Source organism: Manduca sexta, chromosome 25, assembly GCF_014839805.1.
Source record: "Manduca sexta isolate Smith_Timp_Sample1 chromosome 25, JHU_Msex_v1.0, whole genome shotgun sequence".
NCBI lineage: Eukaryota > Metazoa > Arthropoda > Insecta > Lepidoptera > Sphingidae > Manduca > Manduca sexta.
Genome location: NC_051139.1, coordinates 15,932,033 through 15,954,107, shown reverse-complemented (window position 1 = coordinate 15,954,107; position 22,075 = coordinate 15,932,033). Strand labels below are relative to the sequence as shown.

The following is a 22,075-nucleotide window of genomic DNA, read 5'->3' as shown; positions in this document are numbered from 1 at the left end:
ATATTAGCATAATAATTTCTGTAAATATATTAAGTTTGTATTAATATCTATTGACGCTGTGACCAGTCTATAACTAACTATATAAGTAGTTTAATGTCTGACCTATGCAGACAAAACTGTCGAAGACTAGACTCGACCAGTATAAGACTGTCGAAAAAGCAGCTCTACTAAGTGCTTATACACTAGCACAAAGGTTAATGTATAAATAACTTGGGTTAAAATACCCGTGTCACAAGTTATAATAGACAACGTGTACCTTCTACCCTTTCCATGGGTTCAGCGCATACTCCGAAAGAAATTATACCGCTATTCTAAGAACCCACGTGTAGCGTCTCGTAATTTGCCGAACGAAGCAGAAAAATATATTTTGCTCTTTTTATTTTATCTTTAAAATATATAAGCTTATTTTGTTTTTCTTTTAACGACAATTTATAATATACTTTATGCTCATAGTTAAACCAAGTCAGTCTTTGGCCTACTGCTTATTTAAGAATCGTTATCGTCCAAATCCACAACTATCAAACGCTTAAAACGTCAAGTCCTTTTAAATATATCGTATGGGTATTGGGTACAGCCCAAAATTATAAACATAGACAAAACTATGTTACTGCAAAAAAGAGAAAAAAAATGGTAACAATCACCCAAAACATAAATTCAATGTTCATAAACAAAATGTACAACATACATTATAGCGAGCTTCCATCGTATTTCAGTAGACTGTGTAATCTATCATACCAATGTAATTTATTGTGAAGTATAGAACCAAACTAAGGGTCCGAGAGGATGATATATCGCTCTTTATATGGCTGTCGTAGTATTTGACAGTTTTGGGACTCCTACACAAAGGTAGCTGAAAAAGGCTAAGCAAAGGTCAACAGAGGCTTAGCCGGTATAAATGACATTTCTTTTTACCGCTTTCATACTTTTTTTATAAGGCTGTACGATACAATTCCTTTGATTAAAAACAGTATTCATTTTTTAAATTTCGAATATTTGACACGAATCACGATGTATTTCAAACCATTGATCTCAGCAGCGTATGGTTGGAATAATGCTTTGAACGAAAATATTAAAATAGTTTTCGAAATTCCAACTAATAGTTCCGTATGTGGCTTCACCCCATTTCTAAGAAAAATAGAACTAATAAGATGTGGTCGCGTTGTGGTGTGTCATAAACGCCTGTATCAATGTTAGTTTGAACTATGCTCGTATCAAAGTTTCTAGGTTTATATGTGTAGCCAGTGGATTGAGTAAGTATTTACATAGGTAATGCTGACTAAACGTGCCAAAAATTAGAATGAAAGTCTCAAAGGTCTATCTTCAGGAACGTAAGATTTTATGCTATTATCGAATGAGGCTCTAAATCGAAGCAATTTACACTAAACGTTACGATCGTAATGATTTGAAAACCATTGTGCCCTACTTTATTTGTAGTAACTGAAATTTAGTCGACTTTCAGAAGTTGCATAATTTTATTCCTTTCACGATTTTAGATGAACTCTTTCTCCAAGATGATTTTCTGTTTGTTTCTTAAAATAAAATAATTTATAAAATCTCTTTATAATTTTTAAGTAACATACAGACTCTTAATAGACAAAAAGGCATTTTCTAATTAATATATCAGAGCAGTTGCAGATGCAATCATGTACCTCCACTAATGCACTGTTCATCGCAACTAATACAATGTCTAAAAATAAATCTGATATGTTTCTTTCCTATAAAAACATCTGACAGTAAAGAATACCAGTAAAGATTAATAAAGAACAGTAAAGAATGACAATCGAGTATAAAGCTATCGTGATTAAATGAGGGTAGATTAAGGGTAAAGACATTATGTTGAGAGACCTTGGTATCCCAAGTTAATGAAGGTTTTCTGCGTCCAGTTTTAGATAGACTTTTCGTTAAACAAATCGGCTCGGAGAATACAAATTGCTGTCTTTTACTCGGATCTTAAGTTCTTTTCCCTAAAGATACATCCTTTAGCTCAAGTAAACGTGTTTTCGTAAAAAAATCCTTTTTACTAAGGATTTAAAACCTAGATTGTCGAGGTTGCATAGGCAAACAAAGCCTCTATGTTATGGGAGCATAATATTATTTGAATTGTTGAAATTAGAATTATTAACAATGTTCTGTTGTTACTAAGTGTTACTTATTTTACTATGGTTATGTTTTGACGTGAAATGTATTACAAATACACAAATAATTATTCTAATGAACATCTAGTTTCCATTCAATTCCTAAGCACACTAATTCTCATAGCCTAAGATAGATTAAATGATATTGCTTTAAAAATGGGATTCCATCTGATCTTGTTAAATTAACATTATCATTAATGCGCCTCGCTGGCAAGCCTGTCAAAATTTTGTGATAGCAAAGGTCCTGGCTCGTTAAGACGTTAATGATGGAAGACGTAAGTTTTTATGCTTATTAGCGTTTCAACAAGGCTTTTATGGTAGATGCAATAAAAGAGCGAATTTGGAAGCATTAAACATTACAAATGATTTGGAGGATACAGATGTTGACAATAAAGATTATTTTAAGGGCAGTAAAACAACAATATAGAAGCCGTTAAGTATACATACATTTATATGGGTTGTACTTTTTATTAAAGTCTGTATGACATTAAGTGAAAACTAATTTTCTTGTGGTTTTATTACGCTATGAAATTATTAAAGAGAGCTCCTCATAAAACATGTCTGAAGCATATTTTAGATAAGTAAAGCAATAAAATCACCAGCTACAATTTCCCTTAAACTAGATACAACTGTGCCCGCACATATGCTCGGCAAAAATGAGTTTTGTACAATATCTATATATCGTAGGAAAAAAAAATTGCTTGAAATTAATGCGGCGTAGTAAATAAATGACATATTAAGCTCCTGGAAAATTCTTTCCGCAAAAACAACACCACAGTTTATCCTGTTGCATAATTCATGAATGCTAACGATTCGTATAACTAATGCTTTCTTGCTCGGTAAAATAAAGGAACTAGGGCTAAGCGTGGGATGTTTTCAACATTTAAAAATGCGCAACATTAGTATATGTTTTCTTTTTTGATTATAGACTATATTAAAATACATTGACATGGATAATATAGGCACCTACTTAGATACCTGTTTGGAGGAGGGATACTTTTTACGGATATAATATGGTTTGTAAAAGGTTTGAGGGAGCGATACCTTCTCGTGGTACTAGATAGTTGATCTCTTGTATGCGAAAAGCCGTCTTGGTACCACCGCTTTGTTTATGTCTGCCAGCAAGCAGCAGTGTGCAATATACTCATCTAATTTTAGCAATTAACATCTAGTGTCTCAACAAAGACAGTTCTATGTAATATAAGTACCTAATATAAAATTCAGAAATGTGCTGCATCTATGTAGTATACTAAATTCAATGTATGGGAATTTCTCGCTTCAATTTATGAAAAATCGCAAGATTTACCATCAGATCATTGAGATTTGCTTTTATTCAATCACGAAAAAGCAACTACTACGCCATCACCAATTTTAGCAAATGGCCGCCATGAATGCACCCACGCCAATATGAATTGACGGATTTGCATCAGTCCAGCTTGACCAAACGCGTAGATTCTTAAGGATCATTCTCATATGTGTTTAAAAATTTCTACGATAAAATGCGAATAATGAGACCGAATGAATGAAATCGCTTTAAACGCATTTTTTTTACACATGTGCTTTTACCAGCTATGGACTTATGATTTGTATGTTTGTAACTATTTTGCTCATGAAATTTTCGGAACGCATAACAACGTCATAATAATACTATCATACTTTTAAAAATCAGTGCACGTAACAGTAAATATAGGTTGTTATTATTATGGGGGTTGCAGACCAAAAACATTGCTGAGTTAATTTAGCTTCGCTCCCATAGCTAAGATATTTTTATCATGCTTGTATGCAGACCGTAAGCTATGTAAACTACGCTATATAATAGGTAGTTTTGTAAAATGTGCGATCTAAGCTAAACTCATTTCGCTTAGATTTTGGCTTTCAACCCACATTGCTTTGAGACAATGTTTTTAATCTTAAGAAATTTATTTGCTATTTGCTTTTTTTAATCAAGAAATACCAAATTGTTTCCATCGACTTGTACCGAATTCTTAGTTATGAAGAAAAAATGAATATGCATATGTCAATAGCCCACAGCAATACTATTAAGTGTTTCAGAAACAGGAATATAGAATTAGAATGGATGGGTTTAAAAATAATAATATAGTAGATATGTACGAACGTCATGCACCTCTTAGGATAATCTACGGCTTACCAGTATGCTAAGTATATGAGGTAGATCAGAGGTGAGGCATTTTGAAATCAGTCATTAACAAAATTTTTGTAAGAAGTTCAGATTTGGTCATTATTAAGCTCTTGTTAGTTGATATTGGTGGAAATATTGTAAATATATTTTTTCTGATTGCTGACGCAATTTGAGAAATCCTAACTTTACCTTCTAATCGCCATTATTACAAAGAAATCATAATATTAATTATTGATATTCAGGACAAATCTTGACCGACGCGGCGGCATCCAAACATCTAATTTGGGTAATTATATTTGTCCAGTGCGACTGTTCATGTATTTTTTCAACAATCTACATACTTAGCTTATACCTCTAGTTCTTCTACACAATGAGAGTCAATAATATATGTTGTATTATATAACAGTGACAAATCAACCCGGTGAATAAAGAATACGCGGGCGCAACGCAGACGTGTGCTCGCGGCAGACGCTGCGGCGCAACTGGCGGATCCGGTGGCACGAGACAGGGCGACGCCGCTCTCCTCCCCGCCCCAACCCTCCTTACCGAACCCCCCGCGCCGTCGCAGACTATTGGCGCCCACCGCGGTGCCGAGTGTTGCGGTCCGAAGTGTTTGCACGATGGCTCAGCCATGAATTACGTCGTCATTGAATGTGCTGATACCCGCGTTATATAACTGTACACATGTTTACTAGTTACGGGTTATATTAGTCCTCAGTATAATCTTCTTGGAGCTGTTTACATTGCTGAGGCTATCGCTTAATACATATGTTTTATATAGAGTTATGTACAGAGAATAATTATGATAAGATTATTAATTGGTAATCTTATAAGCTTGAAGCGTAGTATACGGTAACTTAGGGAGGTATCTAACTCAGAAACAAAGGTAGCAACATAGCTTTTATTTTATATATCATGCAAGTTTCTTATACTTAGATGTGTATTCTTCTCAGTAGTAGAGGAGGCCGATACCCAGCAGTGGATACGCGTATATAATATAGGGCTGATATATTATCATTGTTCTAGAAAGATATAATATTATTATATATCAACCCTATATTAAGTATATACTGTCCCACTACTGGGCCGGGTACGGGCCTCCTCTACTACTAAGAGGGATCAGACGTCAGTCCACCACGCTGGACTAGTGCGGATTGGTAGACCTCACACACCCTCAAAATTATTATAGAGAACTTCTCCTGTATGCAGGTTTCCTTACAATGTTTTTTTACCGTTAAAGCAAGCGATAATTCACAAAGAATATACACATAATTTTATAGTGGAGTGTCTGGAGCATTCAAAACCGTAAAACCTCGGATTAGAGTTATAGTGAATGAATTAATACGATCGATGTGGGATATTGTTTTTTAAACTATAAATTGCAATGTTTACCCAAAATTTTTTTGTGCACTCCATTTTTCATTGTTAAAAAAATATTATAAAAAAAATTATGTTTGACCAAATATTTTCACTTTAAACAGTATTTTTTAAATTATATGTTAAATCTTACCTGAGTAGACATATAGGAACATTTTTCAAAGATACCTGTGTATAAAAATAGCAGTAGGGTCTCGAACAGTGAGAAAAACGTGGAAGGGAGAGCGGAGCGAAAGCTGCTATGTACAATGGAATTTCTCGGCCAGTTTAACTATAAATGAAAGTTACTTTATTGTGTACATTTAAAAAATAAGGTAATTAATTACGACTAATGAAAAGAAAAAAAATTAGTACAAAATCTGTTTATTTAAATATATTACACTGTTGTCTACATCAAATATTTTCTTCTACTTCATCTATCTGTATAATAGGGGTGAAGTATTGGAACAACTATTTCCGTTGCACTGTAAACATGCTACACTGCAGTATAAACCACTTTTTCTGCATCCACACGCAGCTCCACATCCCTTTTTGCAATTACAAAATAACATTTGCAATAAATTATCCAGAGCAGGTAATTGATTCATTGTTATTGGGATGTACATGTTATTGGAATACTTCCATCCCCAATTTTCAATAATCAAATTCATTAATTCAAATTTAAAAATATCGATGAAGACCCCAATAATATATTGCAAGCAGGTGTAGCATGTATTTTGAGTTTATATTGCGCTCCGTCTAAAACTCATGATTTAAATACATTTAGGTTTAATTCTTTCATAAAAGCAACATCCAAAAATACGAGTGTTCTTTTGTCATCACAACAACTGATGCAGCGTTTGAGCACCTTAAAAGAGTGTACCTACAAATTCAGATATGGCTAGGAAATGACGTAGTTATTGAAAATTGGGGATGGAAGTATTCCAATAACATGTACATCCCAATAACAATGAATCAATTACCTGCTCTGGATAATTTATTGCAAATGTTATTTTGTAATTGCAAAAAGGGATGTGGAGCTGCGTGTGGATGCAGAAAAAGTGGTTTATACTGCAGTGTAGCATGTTTACAGTGCAACGGAAATAGTTGTTCCAATACTTCACCTATTATACAGATAGATGAAGTAGAAGAAAATATTTGATGTAGACAACAGTGTAATATATTTAAATAAACAGATTTTGTACTAATTTTTTTTTTTCTTTTCATTAGTCGTAATTAATTACCTTATTTTTTTAAATGTACACAATAAAGTAACTTTCATTTATAGTTAAACTGGCCGAGAAATTCCATTGTACATAGCAGCTTTCGCTCCGCTCTCCCTTCCACGTTTTTCTACTGTTCGAGACCCTACTGCTATTTTTATACACAGGTATCTTTGAAAAATGTTCCTATATGTCTACTCAGGTAAGATTTAACATATAATTTAAAAAAATACTGTTTAAAGTGAAAATATTTGGTCAAACATAATTTTTTATAATATTTTTTTTTAACAATGAAAAAATGGAGTGCACAAAAAAATTTTGGGTAAACATTGCAATTTATAGTTTAAAAAACAATATCCCACATCGATCGTATTAATTCATTCACTATAACTCTAATCCGAGGTGAAAACCTCCAGGCGCTCCACTATTAGAAAAGTTAGAATTGTGTGCTCTTGGGATTTGAACTTGCGGACATTTGTCTTAGCAGTCCGTTCCACAACCAACTAGACTATCGCCGCTTGATAGAAGTAAGTAGACAAAAAATCTAATGTTCTTAATAATATAAAAACTTTGTACCTGTATTCCTATATTTATTCTACACAAGCCACGTACAAAACTAAGAAAATATATTTTCCCCCTGCGTCAAATGGTCAATTGACGAAAACGAACCCCGGCCTCGATCGGAAAATGAGACATTTTACCGTGGAATCGAGGCGGTCCTCCGGGAATGAGTTCCATTTCGTCGCCCGAATAAACTATACATATTATAGTAGTGATATTAATTTTATGTTTAGTTTTATTTATGTAAGGCAGTGGTGGATTTAGTGTCCTTAATATAGGCCTTATTGCAGTCGTTTCTTACTCGTCTCATAATTATTGTACATTAAAAACATAATCTATAGGTATATATAAACCATGGAGCTAGCCAAAGGAGGGGCTTAGGGGTTCAACCAACCTCTCCTCCATAGATTTTTCAAATAACAATTGATTGGTATTAAACTTTTAAGCATAAACTATACAGATATTCTACGTACGTAGTGGGTTTAGGGGATCCCCCCACAATAAAGGGTGTCCAGATAACAATTCAATGGTTTTTAGACGTCTTAAGACTGAAAATAATGTTTTTTTTTTCAAATGAATATTAAAGATTGGATTGGATTCAATGTCATTCAATGCACATGTTTGTTGTTTTTATTTTTGAAATTGAAATCTAACCTCTAACGGGTATAATTTGAGTTCAATGTTTGAAGAAACACTATTAGACAAACAGCAAAGCTTCAACCGGGCGGGGCAGCGAACAAAAGCTTATATAATTTTCATTTTAGAATTACCTTGCGTGTTTACCTACCGGGAAACAATGCGCCGAAACTACATTAGCGCACCGCAAATTAATGGGAAATTGAATATGTCAGAAGCATTCACTTGTTTATTTAGGCTGTTTACACACTGAATGGGGATACGCGAACAAACACATTCAGCCTACGCGTTCGAGGAACCTACTCGATCGATTTTGACAGAGGTGAATTTTACATGACGAAATAGTCTCATTTATTTGAATAAATCATTGTATCCATTTAATAACAGACATTTGGGTCATCCTATCATAGGTCATCCTGAATCTTCAGATGTAAAGTGTCATCAAGTTAAGCATTAGTTTCATCGTCTTAAGTGTATTCGGCTTGGCGGCAATAATAAAAATGGTACATAAATAAGTCAAATTCATAATAGGAACGTAGATATGTTGATGATGATGATGGTATCTTTGCTAAAACCAGCAATTCCACCCAGAACTGTGATTACAATCTTAATATCTCAGAATTAACTTACATCCTTTTCAAAATGAGCAACATGAAAGATCAGGAAAAGTAACCATCTCTGCCCGAGAATTATATGTTTACTGTGAAAATATTGTAGCGGAATCCCGCGAAGATCCAATATCACGCTTGTGTAAATACCTATATGAAAACTCGGACGACAGGGGTGTGCGGACTTGCGACAAATTATCTTCTGTCGAGGAGCCGAATTGTAAGCTGTAGTAACACAGTATTATTGAGACAAAATAAATAAAATCAGGTTAAGTATAAACGTAAAATTTTCTCATGTTATTGCAATTGTTCCTTTATTAAGTTATTTTTATCCGATACTGCGAAATCTTGCCTAATTCCTAACTGAAATTGTTGGTGGTAGGATATATTTTATATCCGCCCGGATAGCAACCATCGTACACAAGGTATTAAAATCCTCCATAGTGTCCCACGTGTGTCGCGTTCCGCAATCAGCCTGTGTATATACGGTTCCAACAAGCCGGCATAATTGTGTCGACTGTCGTGGGGTAATCTCTCGTCACTCGACATTGTTGGACCCCACTTACCATCAGGTGCAGTGGGGTCAATTTTTGTCGTGTATGTTTTAGGTTAAAATATGGTTACTTATGTTGAATGGGTACATTTATATTTGTTTAGGGTAACATTTGTTAATATGTAATTTAATTTGTTTTTGTGGCAACACGCCTCCTCTTCCTTCTTCCTGTCACGGGCTGCCGGCGAGCAGCCACAATAATGTAGTTCATTAAGTTTAAATAAGATATCATATTAAATAATAGTGATCCGTCACAGTGGTTTTATTAACCACTTAATTCATATTAATTCCGTAGTCGTTAAACAGTGGCAGAGTCGTTCGTGTGCGCGGCGCCTTCGAGCCCGGTCTATATCGTTGGGTCAGCATTGCCACGTATTCTGCTGTGACGCAACTCTTGCGTAATGTTATGATTGTATTGATTATACTTGATCTAGGTTCACTTCTCTGTGCCACCTTACGTGAGGTCACAGTGACTGACCCTTTTATAAAGACAAATAAAAACTTTAACAAAACATTATATTGCCTTCAAAAACCATTAAAAACAAAAATAATTTAACATTACCTTTATACTGGTTATCAATTTTGGAATCAGTGCCTTATAAATATTCGATTATATTGTGGCAGATTTTTCAATTATCAAACAAAACTTCATTTTTGATTTAAATATAGCATGAACAAATTAGGCTATGACTGTCTCGGTGGCATACTTCTTTTGCGGATTTTCTCTATGGCATACTTGTATTATGTGCGCGGTACGTAATGGCCCGGAATCTAGAATTTCTGCCAGATATGACGGTAGGTTCGTCTCCTATCACATCTTAAAACGGGATCACGGAACACACAGGCAAAAAGTCGGTGCCTTTGCACCTATACCTACCCCTAGATAATAAAAGTGTGATGTGTGTTTGAATTAAAAATTACAGTTAGAAAATAGTTGTTCATTTTCTCGATATTCAGGTTATACTTTGTTGGATTACGTTTTATCTGTCCATGGACGCCTTGGTAGCGTCAAAGCTATAAAATACGTAAAAACAAAATGTACGACAAATCAAACAATCCTTTGAACAACACGATTCCAAAAGCGTTCGAGTTTTCAAGGTCGAATGTTGTCTGATATTGCAAAGGGTTCGCCCCCTAGCTGGATGGAATAGGGAGCAGACGTGAATGCACTAATTGTATATTAGCAGACCCCTTCCAGGGTTCAGGTGATCTTATGTACAATACAGATCGTATGTGCGGGGGATGAAAAGATAGACACCCTCGCAGTATACATTGCATCATAAAATAGCTTAATGTAACTAGCCAGTGTAACTACTGGACATAATAAGACTTAACATCTCATGTCTTAGGATGGCGTGTACAAACGAATTCCAAACAATACTTTATAATTTAAGGTGTTGGATGGTGTTTCTACTGTTTATGGGCGATCGTATCGCTTACCATCAGGCGAACGGCAAGCTCGTCTCGTCATTCAAAGTAATAAATAAAATAGTTATTATTGTGTTAAGTAATGTTTTATTGAGCGTTCAACGCGTACAGCCGCGCCGACTAAATACATTCTTATGGTTTCGGAGTTTCAACAAATTTAAAATGTTGTTTTCATACCTCTATCACTGGACATATTTCATACACAACATCCGAATTTCAATAGAGATGGTTGGAAGCTTGCACAAGCCTGGGATCCAGTTCTACATTTAATTCGGAACAGACTTTAAGACATTGTGAGCTCATTCTGCGTAGATCGGACCGTCAATAGCTAATCTATATATATATAAAAATGAATCCCTATTTCCCTAGGATATGCCATTACGCGTGAACGGCTGGATCGATTTCACTTTTTTTTGTGTTTGTTATTGTCAGGAGAAGGATCTTATGAAAGAAAAGATTATGGAAGTTGAGCGGAACGTTAGAAAATTTAAAAAAAGTTAATTTCAGTGACTGACACTATGCGCGCTGCAAATTAATAGTTGACATCGTCTGTCGGGTCGACTAGTAGAGTATAAAATTTTGTATAATTGTGAAATGTAGGTAGTTATTGCAACTGACTTTCCAGGCGACCAACACCACAGTCCGCCTTGTAACCATGAAGGAAAGTCTTCGAAACGTCGGGAGAAAATAATAATATAAATTACCTTCATAAAATTCGAAAAATAATTTTATATCAATAAAGAAAATAACATTTAAAATTGCTGTTAAACTAGTGACACCATAAGAATCTGTACAAACGGCACGGTTTATTCTTTATGTTTCGAAAACGCACAATTAACACTATATTCTTGAAAAAAAAAAAAGGAAAATGCCATCAGATTTAATAAATGAATAAAAAAAACCAAAAAAATAAAAATAATACACATTTAATACGAAAATAAGTCATAAATTACACTTACAAAAACTAAAACATTAAGGATTATATCACAATTCAATTTACTCACAAATTATGTCAGGTACTATAGTAAAATGTTTGTGCCAATATAACGAGGCTATACATATCTATACTAATATATAAAGATCAAGAGTTTGTTTGTTTGAACGTGTTAATCTCAGGAATTACTAAACAGATTTTGATTTATTTTCACTAATAGAAAGCTACGTTACTCCTGAATGCTATAGGCTACTTTTTGTCACGGAAAAACTTTTTCACGCGGACGGAGCCGCGGGCAAAGGCTAGTCTACTTATAAAGGGCGTAACTAGCGGGTTTTGGGTTAGTCGCTCTTATAAATTATGACATAAGATACAAAATAACAAATGTGTAACTGCTATTCTGCTGCTAATAAACAATTATTAAATTGGGATAAAATAAAAAAGTCAAAGTAATTAATTTAACAGAAAATAAGTACAGAAATAATATAAATTTGTTGTATCCGTAATATTTTTGGTAATTATTTCGTGGATTTTCTTCATTCTAAATGAAATTGTACGAATGAATTCCCCTCATATTTAATAAAATCACAGTAAAAACTTCATGTGTAATTATTGATTTTGTTTTGCAAAAAGTTTTGAAAAATGTTTCTATTACGATTAAAGAATACCTATGGAATGTTTAAATAATAAAAAAAAAATTAATACAATCATTATTATGGCATTTTTGTACCTTATTAATAATTAAAAAAATTGTCTTCATAAATATTACTTAGCTTGTGAAATGGTGTACGAATGAAGAACAATAATAATAAATTAAAATAAAATGAAATTAATATTTTAAAAGCCTAAGGATTTTTTATAGTGAAGTTAATTTATTTTCTATTATTCGAAACATATTATATTTAAATTAAATGCATTTTTATGTTTTATATGAAAGGAAATACAGGATGTTTCAATAATGTGGGGTGTTTTAATATCTCATGTATATCCAGAGTTATCTCACGAAAAAATAATTAAATTAATTTCTATAGCATCTTCTCGACCTTGGTAAAGCGTTTTTGATGGAAAAAAATATAATTAATAAAATCACAATATATTATTACGACACTAAATATATCCTTAAACACATTTTCTCGTATCCAGTTTTAATATAAATTTCACAAAAACCATAATTATCGAAACACCCTGTATTATTGAGTTTGAAAAATATTTCTTCAAATATACGAAAAGCGATAAAATTTATAATCTGTATCATTGGTTAGATCCTATGGCACTGGAATAAATTGGACATTTATTTTTGGCGTCGACAAATGAAAAATTTCAATTTTAATTATTTACTAGTCCTCAAAATATATTAATATTCAAATCACATTCAATTGCACTCATTATTTTTGTCCTCAAAATATATTATTCAATTCATTAACATCACAGATCAAATTGTCAATGCGTTAGCTTTGATTTATAAGAGGTCAAATATATACGTATAAATACTATGGACAATATAGAATAACGTCACTGTATGATATAAAAATGTGGTTATGATAGTTTGTGCGTGATGTTTAATGGTTTTGTAGACTTCACATTACCCTATAGTGACCATTGAGAACTGAAACAAAGAAAATAAATTAATAAAAATAAAACAAAACAAATAATTTTTTAATCTTCCTTTGATAAAAAATGAAAATAAAAGGAAAATTAAAAGAATAAAAGAAAGTTTTATTAAGGTTTCAATATATTTTTGTAGTTTAAAATATAGAGTGCTCTATAAAACCGGATCAATATTAAATTAACGTACTTGGAAATTGATTAAAAGTATAATCAATAATAATCTGCCAAAAGTAGTCAAGTTTCTTAATAGTTTGTAAACTGTTAGATCTAACTGTTATATTACCTGTGGTGGCAGCGAAAATGCCTTTCTACAATCATCGCCAAAAATAGAAAACAGAAAAAAATATGACAATATCCTATCGATAAGTCAAACGCTAATATATATCTTTCTTATACATTACGTTAGCGTTAACAATTATAGAAAGGCATTTTATCTACAGCCTCTGATTTGGATTTGTAAAACAGTAGCAGTTCCGGCAGTCCTTAGGTTGGGATGACCTTAGAGTACCTAGTACCAATTATTTTTAATTCATGAAATTCCACATTGTAATGTTCCCTTAATTCCGAATTTTAATGGTTATGCACACGCTAAATTACAGCCAACAAAAATTAATTCGACTTATATGGGGCTCTCAAAACTTCATGGTGTCTCGCTCTGTCTCCTGATTAATTTTTTCTAGGCCATTTTGGAGTAGATTTGCCAGCAAGCATACCCAATAAACCTGTTCAAATGTACACTGACCTGACAAGCTGGCTTGACGCTGTTTTAAAGCACAACTCCTCCCTCAACGGCTCAAGGTTTCCCTGGATTATACGCTAAATACCCAATAAACCTGTTAAATCTACACTGACCTGACAATCCGGCTGACGCTGATTTAGAGTACAACTCCTCAACGGCTCCTTCAATGGCTCCCTGGGCTGTATGCTATGCATACTTCAAGGGCTACCTGGACTATATGAACTCCCACTAACCTGGGCTGCGTGCAGCGGCGGTAGGGCCTGGCGTTGCGGTAGACGTGTCCGCCCTGCGACACCAGCGTGCCGCGCGAGCTGGCCAGCGAGCCCGGCGCCGAGCCCGCCGAGTGCAGCGACTGCGCCGAGTCCGACGAGCCCGATATTTGTCGGCAGAGCTGGCGGTCTTCTTCGTTTGTCGGTGTTTTGTCACCTGCCATGACATTCTCATGTTTTAACTTCAAATTTCAAGAGAAGCTTGATGGTTGTAAATTATAATATATATATATATATATCAGCCCTGTATTATATACTTGCCCACTGCTGAGCACGGGCCTCCTCTACTACTGAGAGGGATTAGGCCTTAGTCCACCACGCTGGCCTAGTGCGGATTGGTAAACTTCACACACCTTCGAAATTCCTATAGAGAACTTCACAGATGTGCAGGTTTCCTCACGATGTTTTCCTTCACCGTTAAAGCGAACGACAAATTCACAAAGAATACACACATGATTTTTTAGAAAAGTCAGAGGTGTGTGCCCTTAGGAATTAAACCTGCGGACATTCGTCTTGACAGTCCGTTCCACACCCAACTAGGCTGGCACTAGGCCAGCGTGGTGGACTAAGGCCTAATCCCTCTCAGTAGCAGAGGAGGCCCGTGCTCAGCAGTGGGCAAGTATATAATACAGGGCTGATATTATTATTATTATTTTTTAAATTTTCTCATTCGCTATGTTCTAGTTCAAACGTACCGTCCACGCTGCCTATAGGAGTCCGCCGGGTGAGGTCGGGGCTGCTCCCCCACGGACTGAGCGCTCCGAGTGGGCTGGACAGGCCCGCCGTCACCAACGTGTCGTCCTCGTCAGAATCTGACACAAGGCGTATTGTTACTACGACGATTGGCTAACATGGCGGACCTGAGCAACAACATCTAGTCATGAAGCACGAATAGTTAATGCATTACATTAAATGAGTTATTTTGATGTTATATGATTGTAAAGTATTTACCGTCAAAAACATCGAAGAAATTCTCCTTTGATTCGTTGAGAGTCGATGATGATTTTTTCTTTCTTTTCCCCTGAAATAGGTTATATTTTAGCAAGACTAGCATTATTTACAATAGTATATAATAACCATAAAATAACTAGGATAATAAAAATCTTCGCCATGTTGAGATAAAATATGGAAAATCTTGTTTGGATAAAGTTAATATTTGGGGGAGGCCCATTTTCACCAGTGGACATCCTGCGGCTGATGATGATGATGATGATGATGATGATAATAATGATGATGATTGACAAAGTTAAGTTTAAAACAAAAATACAAAAGTGAGGTCCCCAAAACATATTTATTAATTTGCTAGTTGGGCTATAAGCTAAAATATTACCTTGTTTAGTTCCTCTGCTACAGACATCTCGAGTGCGTGGTGAGTTCTCGCCAATGCAGCCAGAGCTTCTTCTAACACCCTGTTGCGCTCCAACTGCGTAAAAAAAAAACAGATCATACAAACTAATTTCAACATTACATCAGATTTAGTTGCTTTTTATTGTGGGCGAATGATTATACAGGGTGTTCTTAGAAGCCGGTATTAAATGTATCCGGGGCCGTTCAAGTATTACGTAACGCAATTTTTGAAGATTTTTGAGTCAAATTTAGCTAGCATGAATATAGAATTAGTTAAAGCTAAATTTTATTTTTTTTCCATTATTCACAATTATTTTACGCAAAATACCATAAAGTCGCTAAAATACCCTTTTTACTATTTAAAATAAAAAAAAAACAATGTTACATAACGCTTTGTACGAAACACCCCTCCCGCCCCTGTAACGCATCGTGACGTTTTACAAGATCCCCCCCCCCCCCAAATTGGGTAACGTAATTGAACTTGAATTGAACGGCCCCTCCAGTATTAATAGGTACCTCTCTGTTTAGCCTGGCGACGTCCGCGTCCCTCGCCTGGTGCACGAGCGCGGCGCAGTGCCGCAGCGCCGACAGAGCCTCCGAACCGGTGCCACACGCGTGCTGGAACCTCTGCGATAAAACAATTTTTTTTTAAACAAAAGCATACACATAATTCTATTTATTATTTTAAATTGCTACTTAGGTATAATGGAAAATCACTTTTTGTTCAAGTTTAATTATAACCAATAAAAACATTTGAGAAAAACACTCGATATAGTCTTCTGTCCCTTTCACTCACATATAAAAGTGCACACGAGAAACGCTATACTAACTCTGTTACGTTAAATAAGGTATATATTTTTCTACCTTTGCTTTTTTGACGAGCTTGCCGTTCGCTTGATGGTAAGCGATATGACTGCACATAAACAGTAGGGACACCATACAACATCTTGTATAACAAAGTATTGTTTGGCGCTGCGTTCGCCATCCTGAGATATTAGATGTTAAGTCTCATTATGTCCAGTAGTTACACTGGCTACAATGTTCTTCAAACCGGAACACAAACAGTGACTACACACTGTTGCTTGGCGGCAGAAAAAGACATAGCGGCGGTATCTACCCAGGCGGATCCTCACATATGAGAGACCTACAACTGGTAGATATTTACTGACCATGTATGCGGAGTGGTGCAGCGAGTTGCCGACGTTGACGCTCTTGTCGAGCGCGGCCACGATGGCGGAGCACTCGCGCAGCTGCGTCTCCAGCAGCGCCAGGCTGTTCGTGGCCGCCGTCAGCGCGTCCTGCATGGACCCTGCATGGTACCACGATTGATAAATTGGGACAGAACGGGAACTTGACACTCCATGTAGGTACTTATGTGTATGTATGAGGTTTGAAAATCTTTCTAATGATAATAAAAATCACATAAATTCTACACAAAGGGAAGTAGGCAGGAACCGGGTTATATAGACCCTGGCCACTTATTGGATAATACACAGGAAATACGTTCGGTTTAACATTTATCATATTTCTAAAATTTGTCAAGTAAAGCAAATACAAATAAAGTAGCATTTTGTATTAAAATTCTGAGTACAAACATCCAAGAGTTTCAAAATATAAACATTAATTAATTCATACTAACCTAATGGTTTGCAATCGTCTTCCAAGTCCTCCGTAGCCTCTTTGGCTGTGTCAGGCGAGGCGCCCGCCCATAAGTAGTGGCCGGAGTATGCTATGTGCTCGTTCAGTGCTGTGATCCACGACTGAAAAATAATAATATAACATTTATGGTTGTTTAGAAATTTGTTATTTTTTGTGAATTATTGCTTGCTTTAACGGTGAAGGAATACATCGTGAGGAAACCTGCATACCTGAAAAATACTCAATTGTAATTTTCGAGGGTGTGTGAGGTTTACCAATCTGCACTGGGCCAGCGTGGTGGACTAAGGCCTAATCCCTCTCAGTAGTAGAGAAGGCCCGTGCCCAACAGTGGGACAGTATATTACAGGGCTGATATTATTATATTATAGAAATTAGTTAGTTGTGATTTATTGTTATAATGCGTTCATTATATAATGTTAGATCGGCAGTGGTGGTGCAGTGGTGGTGCAGTGGCGCCGACCTGCCTGCAGGCGCGCACGTGCTGGTCGGGCGGCACGGCGAGGCGGTGCGCGTCGCCGTCGCTGAAGTGCAGCAGCAGCAGCGCGGGCTCGGCGTCGCTGGCGCGCAGCGTGGCGCCGTCCAGGTACTTGCGCGCGCGCACGCGCCCGCCGCGCGCCGCCTCCGCGCGCGACGCGTGGTACGACAGCACGCCGCGCTGCACCACCGCCTGCACACGACACACAACAACTCACACATCATACGATACAAATAAATTATAAAACTCAATATGAACTTAGACTAAGCATTGTGAAAGTTAGTTTTTTAACGCACAAAATATAATTTGTTTCAATGAAAAAATGATATCATAATGATGCTCATCGGGTAGTACTCACCCAAACAGGTCTCCATCCGAGGAATCGCGAGCGCTTCAGTAGCGGCCCCTCGAACCTGGCGGCGGTGCGCTGCAGCCGCTGCACTGGACGGACGCTCAACACTTCACGCATCTCGTTGTCTTTCGCCAACTCTATTGCTAGCTGACCTGCGTAACAAAAATATGAAGGTAAATTCCACGCCAATAAATTATAAAATGGATTAGTACCTGTAATTTTTTATAATATTGCCACAAATGAAAAAAATATCAGTGGTAATAAATAACTATGTTCCACTTTAAACCTGTCTAAATATGGATTACAATATAATTAGTGCACTAACCGCTATGGTTCCTGAGTGTGGTGTCTATCCCGTTCTGAAGCAACAGCACGGCGAGCCTGGCGTGGCCTCGATACGCGGCGCAATGCAGACACGTGTTGCCCTGCGCGTCCACGCAGTTTATATTTGGAGGATTTTGGCTGCTGAGCTGAAAGAAAAAAGTTGCTACATAAAATCTTTTAAAGCATTCCAATTTAGAAAGAAGTAGTCGAAGTTATAATAATTTGACCAATACTAGACTCTTCTCAGAAGCAATATAAAAGGTTTTTTCCGTTTCAACAAAACTCTATTTTACAGGTTTTATTTTGATTATGTTTATCATAAATATCCACACGAATATTGAATATTGATGATAAACATAATCAAAATAAAACATATATATTATGTTATTTTCACACGAACTTAAAAATATGATTACTGCCATTGTCAAATTTCATTTTCTTTCTCACTCTCTCTCTCTCTACATACCACTATGATACTCTGCTACCACTCACCAACTCGTGTATATCTTCAACCCTCCCCTCCTTGGCTGCTGTGAGGAGTTTGCTCTCTCTCTCATGCCTCTCAGCACGCTGCGCCGCCTCCAACAGCCGTTGCACGTCCCGATTCTTGGACACGTCGCACGGCGTCCTACCTTCGCCGTTCATTATGTTCACATCTGCTTTGTATTTCAGCAGGAGTATTACTAAATCCTAAAAAAAATATTTCAAAATATGATAAAATACAAGGTGGAAATGGCAATGCTAGGTGACTCGATGATAGGAAAGAAGGCAATTTTAACATATTGCCGGGGTCATATACAAAGAATAAATATTAAGTCTACATCCACATCCTACAGCATTAAGATTTTACATGAGATGCTGAATGCTCATAAAAGTTATTAGGGTGATCACCATACCTAGGTGAGATGAACTTTGCGATTAATTAAATCTACCCTTATATTCTTTGAGTTGCCCACACTCACCTCATTTCCAATAAAAGACGCCTTGTGCAGCGCGGTGTCTCCTGTGTCATTAACCTCATCCACATTCGCTCCTGCCTCTAATAGGGCCGCTGCCACATCCACATGTCCAAAATATGTCGCCAAGTGGAGTGGGGTCCATCCTAAATTACTTTTGCTTTTACCTGAAACCAACAATTTTTTTTTTATGATTTTGTTATGTCAATTTGTATGACAACTCTATGTATGCGGATGTTATATATTATTATATTGTCAATAAACAAAAATAAAAATTTGGAGATATGTAAAATTACACAAAATTGAATTTAAATGATCAAGGTACAGAACACATTTTACTGTTACATAGATACATCAAGTATTTATTCCCTAGTTTGATTAACTTAAACAAGCGTCAGTGACTAACCTTGCTCAGAAAGTAATTTGATAAGTAAAACCATAATGCAATACCGATGACTCATCAAGACCTTCATAATGACTTGACTTTGATAGTATTCGCTCATTACAGTACAATGGATTCATAATAACTTAACTCAAATGCATAATTTTTTTTTAAACTTGCCCTGGGCTATTATACTTCAGAAATGCTTTGGAGCAGGGATGGCATGCATGGCAGTGGTGGCACATGACAAAATAATTGGGACACGCGAGTATATGCCAAACATTGTATATGTCTCCCTTCCCTTTTAGTAGTGGAGGAGGCCTGTGCTCAACAGTGGGACAGTATATAATATAGGGCTGATATTATTATTATATAATTGTATATGTATCTTTTTTGGGCTTCACTTTGCTTAACATTAGGTGCAGTGAAGCCACTTTGCTGAGCACTGATAAAAAAAAAAACAATATAGTTGGGTCATAAAAAAGTCACTAAAAAGGGGCATTTGAAGACATAAAATCAGTTCTTCAGAGCATATTAAAGGCCATATTTTTTTTTTAATAATAATGGTACATTTACCTTTAAAGGTTCATCATTCCTGCTTTAGAGCATATTGCTAAAATGATCTGACTGAGTCTTTAGGACTGATCAACTGCTTGGTGTGAACCCATTCTATACGAACAAATTATCAATGAATCATGCTATCGGCTCAATGTGTAGCATGACCAAGGCTGCAAACTTAACATCTCTGCTAGTATATCAATGAATTAAATAAAAATACTTTAATATCATAACATCAAAAATGAATTTCAGAAATAATTTTACTACTGAAGAAATAAAAAACTTGTGATAAAAAATATAAATAACAATATTATGGTATTAGCTGTACTAAATCGCTCATGGAAACACCACACCTAAAATAGATGTTTACTGCTTTATTTAAATTAAAATGTATTTAAAATTTGAATACTGGCAGGAGTGACATCATCTTTAAGATGTTAAATCCATAAAAGCAACTGTTGATCATTTGTTTTGAACACTCAAAAAATTTCCATAAAGTTTAAATTGATGTTAAATCTCAACACATCATTTTTTTATATTTTTTTCTTATTAGTTTGATATGCATATAAGTTTGATAATAGAATTTTATTTAAGATTAACATTGACATCAATCTTCAGTCAATTTCTAATATAATATAGAATATACATCACATAATATTAATTAGATACAAATAAATCTACCTAGATATAAACTTTATATTTATGGACAAACTTTTAACAGTTTTAAAATATAAGCACAATCATTCACAGCCAAATAAAACAAAGCAGTATGAATTAGCATAAAAACAATAAATGTTAAAATGATATAAAAATACTGATTGTACCATAAATTTATTATAATAAGTTTAAGACAACAGGTTTATTTACTAATGTTTTATAAGATTTAACATAAAAATTCCTTCACCATCTGTTATTGCCATACCCAGAATGAATTACAATAATTAGCTACATGTTTTTAGACAATATTGTAATTTAGAGCTTCTTATTGAGTAAAATTGTGAAAATATTTAAAATCCCTAATAAAGTTTGGTCAGTGGAACCATTCTTACAACTACTATCAAGACAGTTTAGGTATCTAACCTAGTGTTTTATTGCATTGTTATGAACAAATGTGAAGTGAATTAGTTAAATATAATTGTTACTTTTTTTTAAATAGTATACAAGGGTAGAACAATATTGATACATCGAAACAAATGTGCTTTTTTTGTATACGCGACGTGAAAACTTATTTCTGCGTCACGTATTATAGGTAATGAAAAATTTCAAGCAGAACTTACCTTTACAGCTCACGTTCAACGTCAATTTTCCCTCTGCCTTGGCTTCCAGAAGAGCTTTTACCACGGCCAGCTCGCCATGTCTTGCCGAATATAGTAACGATTCCTGGGCTTCCACCACCGCAGCCCCTTCTTTCGCCATCTCTACACTTTAAAAGTATTCGTAATCTTGGGTATTGCAATTTTTATAAAAGTTTTTCAAGAAGGCTTACATTTGCTGGTAGGCACCAATGTGCAAATGCGCCTGTATAATTATAGAACTCTTTCGTCATGAACTCACGGCCAAGGTAATCAAGTAAGAAATGCGGAATGACCAACGGTTGAACGGAATCACAACTTGATTTGATCGACAAAATCGTGACGAAATAAATAAATAGTATGCAAGAGGTTCTTTTAAGAGTAGACCACAAAAAATTGTTCCATGAGGGCGGGTCCGTCGCAATATTACATTTATATACGTATAACTTTATCTCTTTCAGGTATATTGAAAACAAGTTCTCTCTTCTCTGTCTTATGCAAAATTTACCTAGAAATCGTTTCGTCTATGCAGCCAATTGT

General features: G+C 35.5%; 1 protein-coding gene across 4 annotated transcripts; it reads right to left on the bottom strand.

Annotated features, from left to right (window-relative positions):
* Positions 1–11,550: 11,550 nt before the first annotated feature.
* Positions 11,551–21,985, bottom strand: LOC115448227 (oxysterol-binding protein-related protein 1). Of its 4 annotated transcripts, XM_030175592.2 has the most exons (14): positions 21,521–21,973; positions 19,310–19,470; positions 18,840–19,037; positions 18,349–18,493; positions 18,030–18,175; positions 17,657–17,863; positions 17,177–17,297; positions 16,707–16,846; positions 16,054–16,164; positions 15,521–15,613; positions 15,142–15,211; positions 14,886–15,002; positions 14,155–14,347; positions 11,551–13,180 (listed from the first exon to the last, which is right to left on the bottom strand). In XM_030175592.2, exons 1-14 carry the CDS (start codon positions 21,657–21,659, stop codon positions 13,162–13,164), a joined length of 1,860 nt encoding a protein of 619 aa, XP_030031452.1. In that variant the 5' UTR covers positions 21,660–21,973; the 3' UTR covers positions 11,551–13,161. The 4 variants fall into 4 exon arrangements, 3 of the variants coding, with proteins under 3 accessions (XP_030031452.1, XP_030031461.1, XP_037298622.1); XM_030175601.2 differs by lacking the exon at positions 17,657–17,863 and having other exon boundaries at positions 21,521–21,968; XR_005113002.1 differs by lacking the exon at positions 11,551–13,180 and having other exon boundaries at positions 14,293–14,347; positions 14,886–15,050; positions 21,521–21,983.
* Between the last annotated feature and the right edge of the window lie 90 nt (positions 21,986–22,075).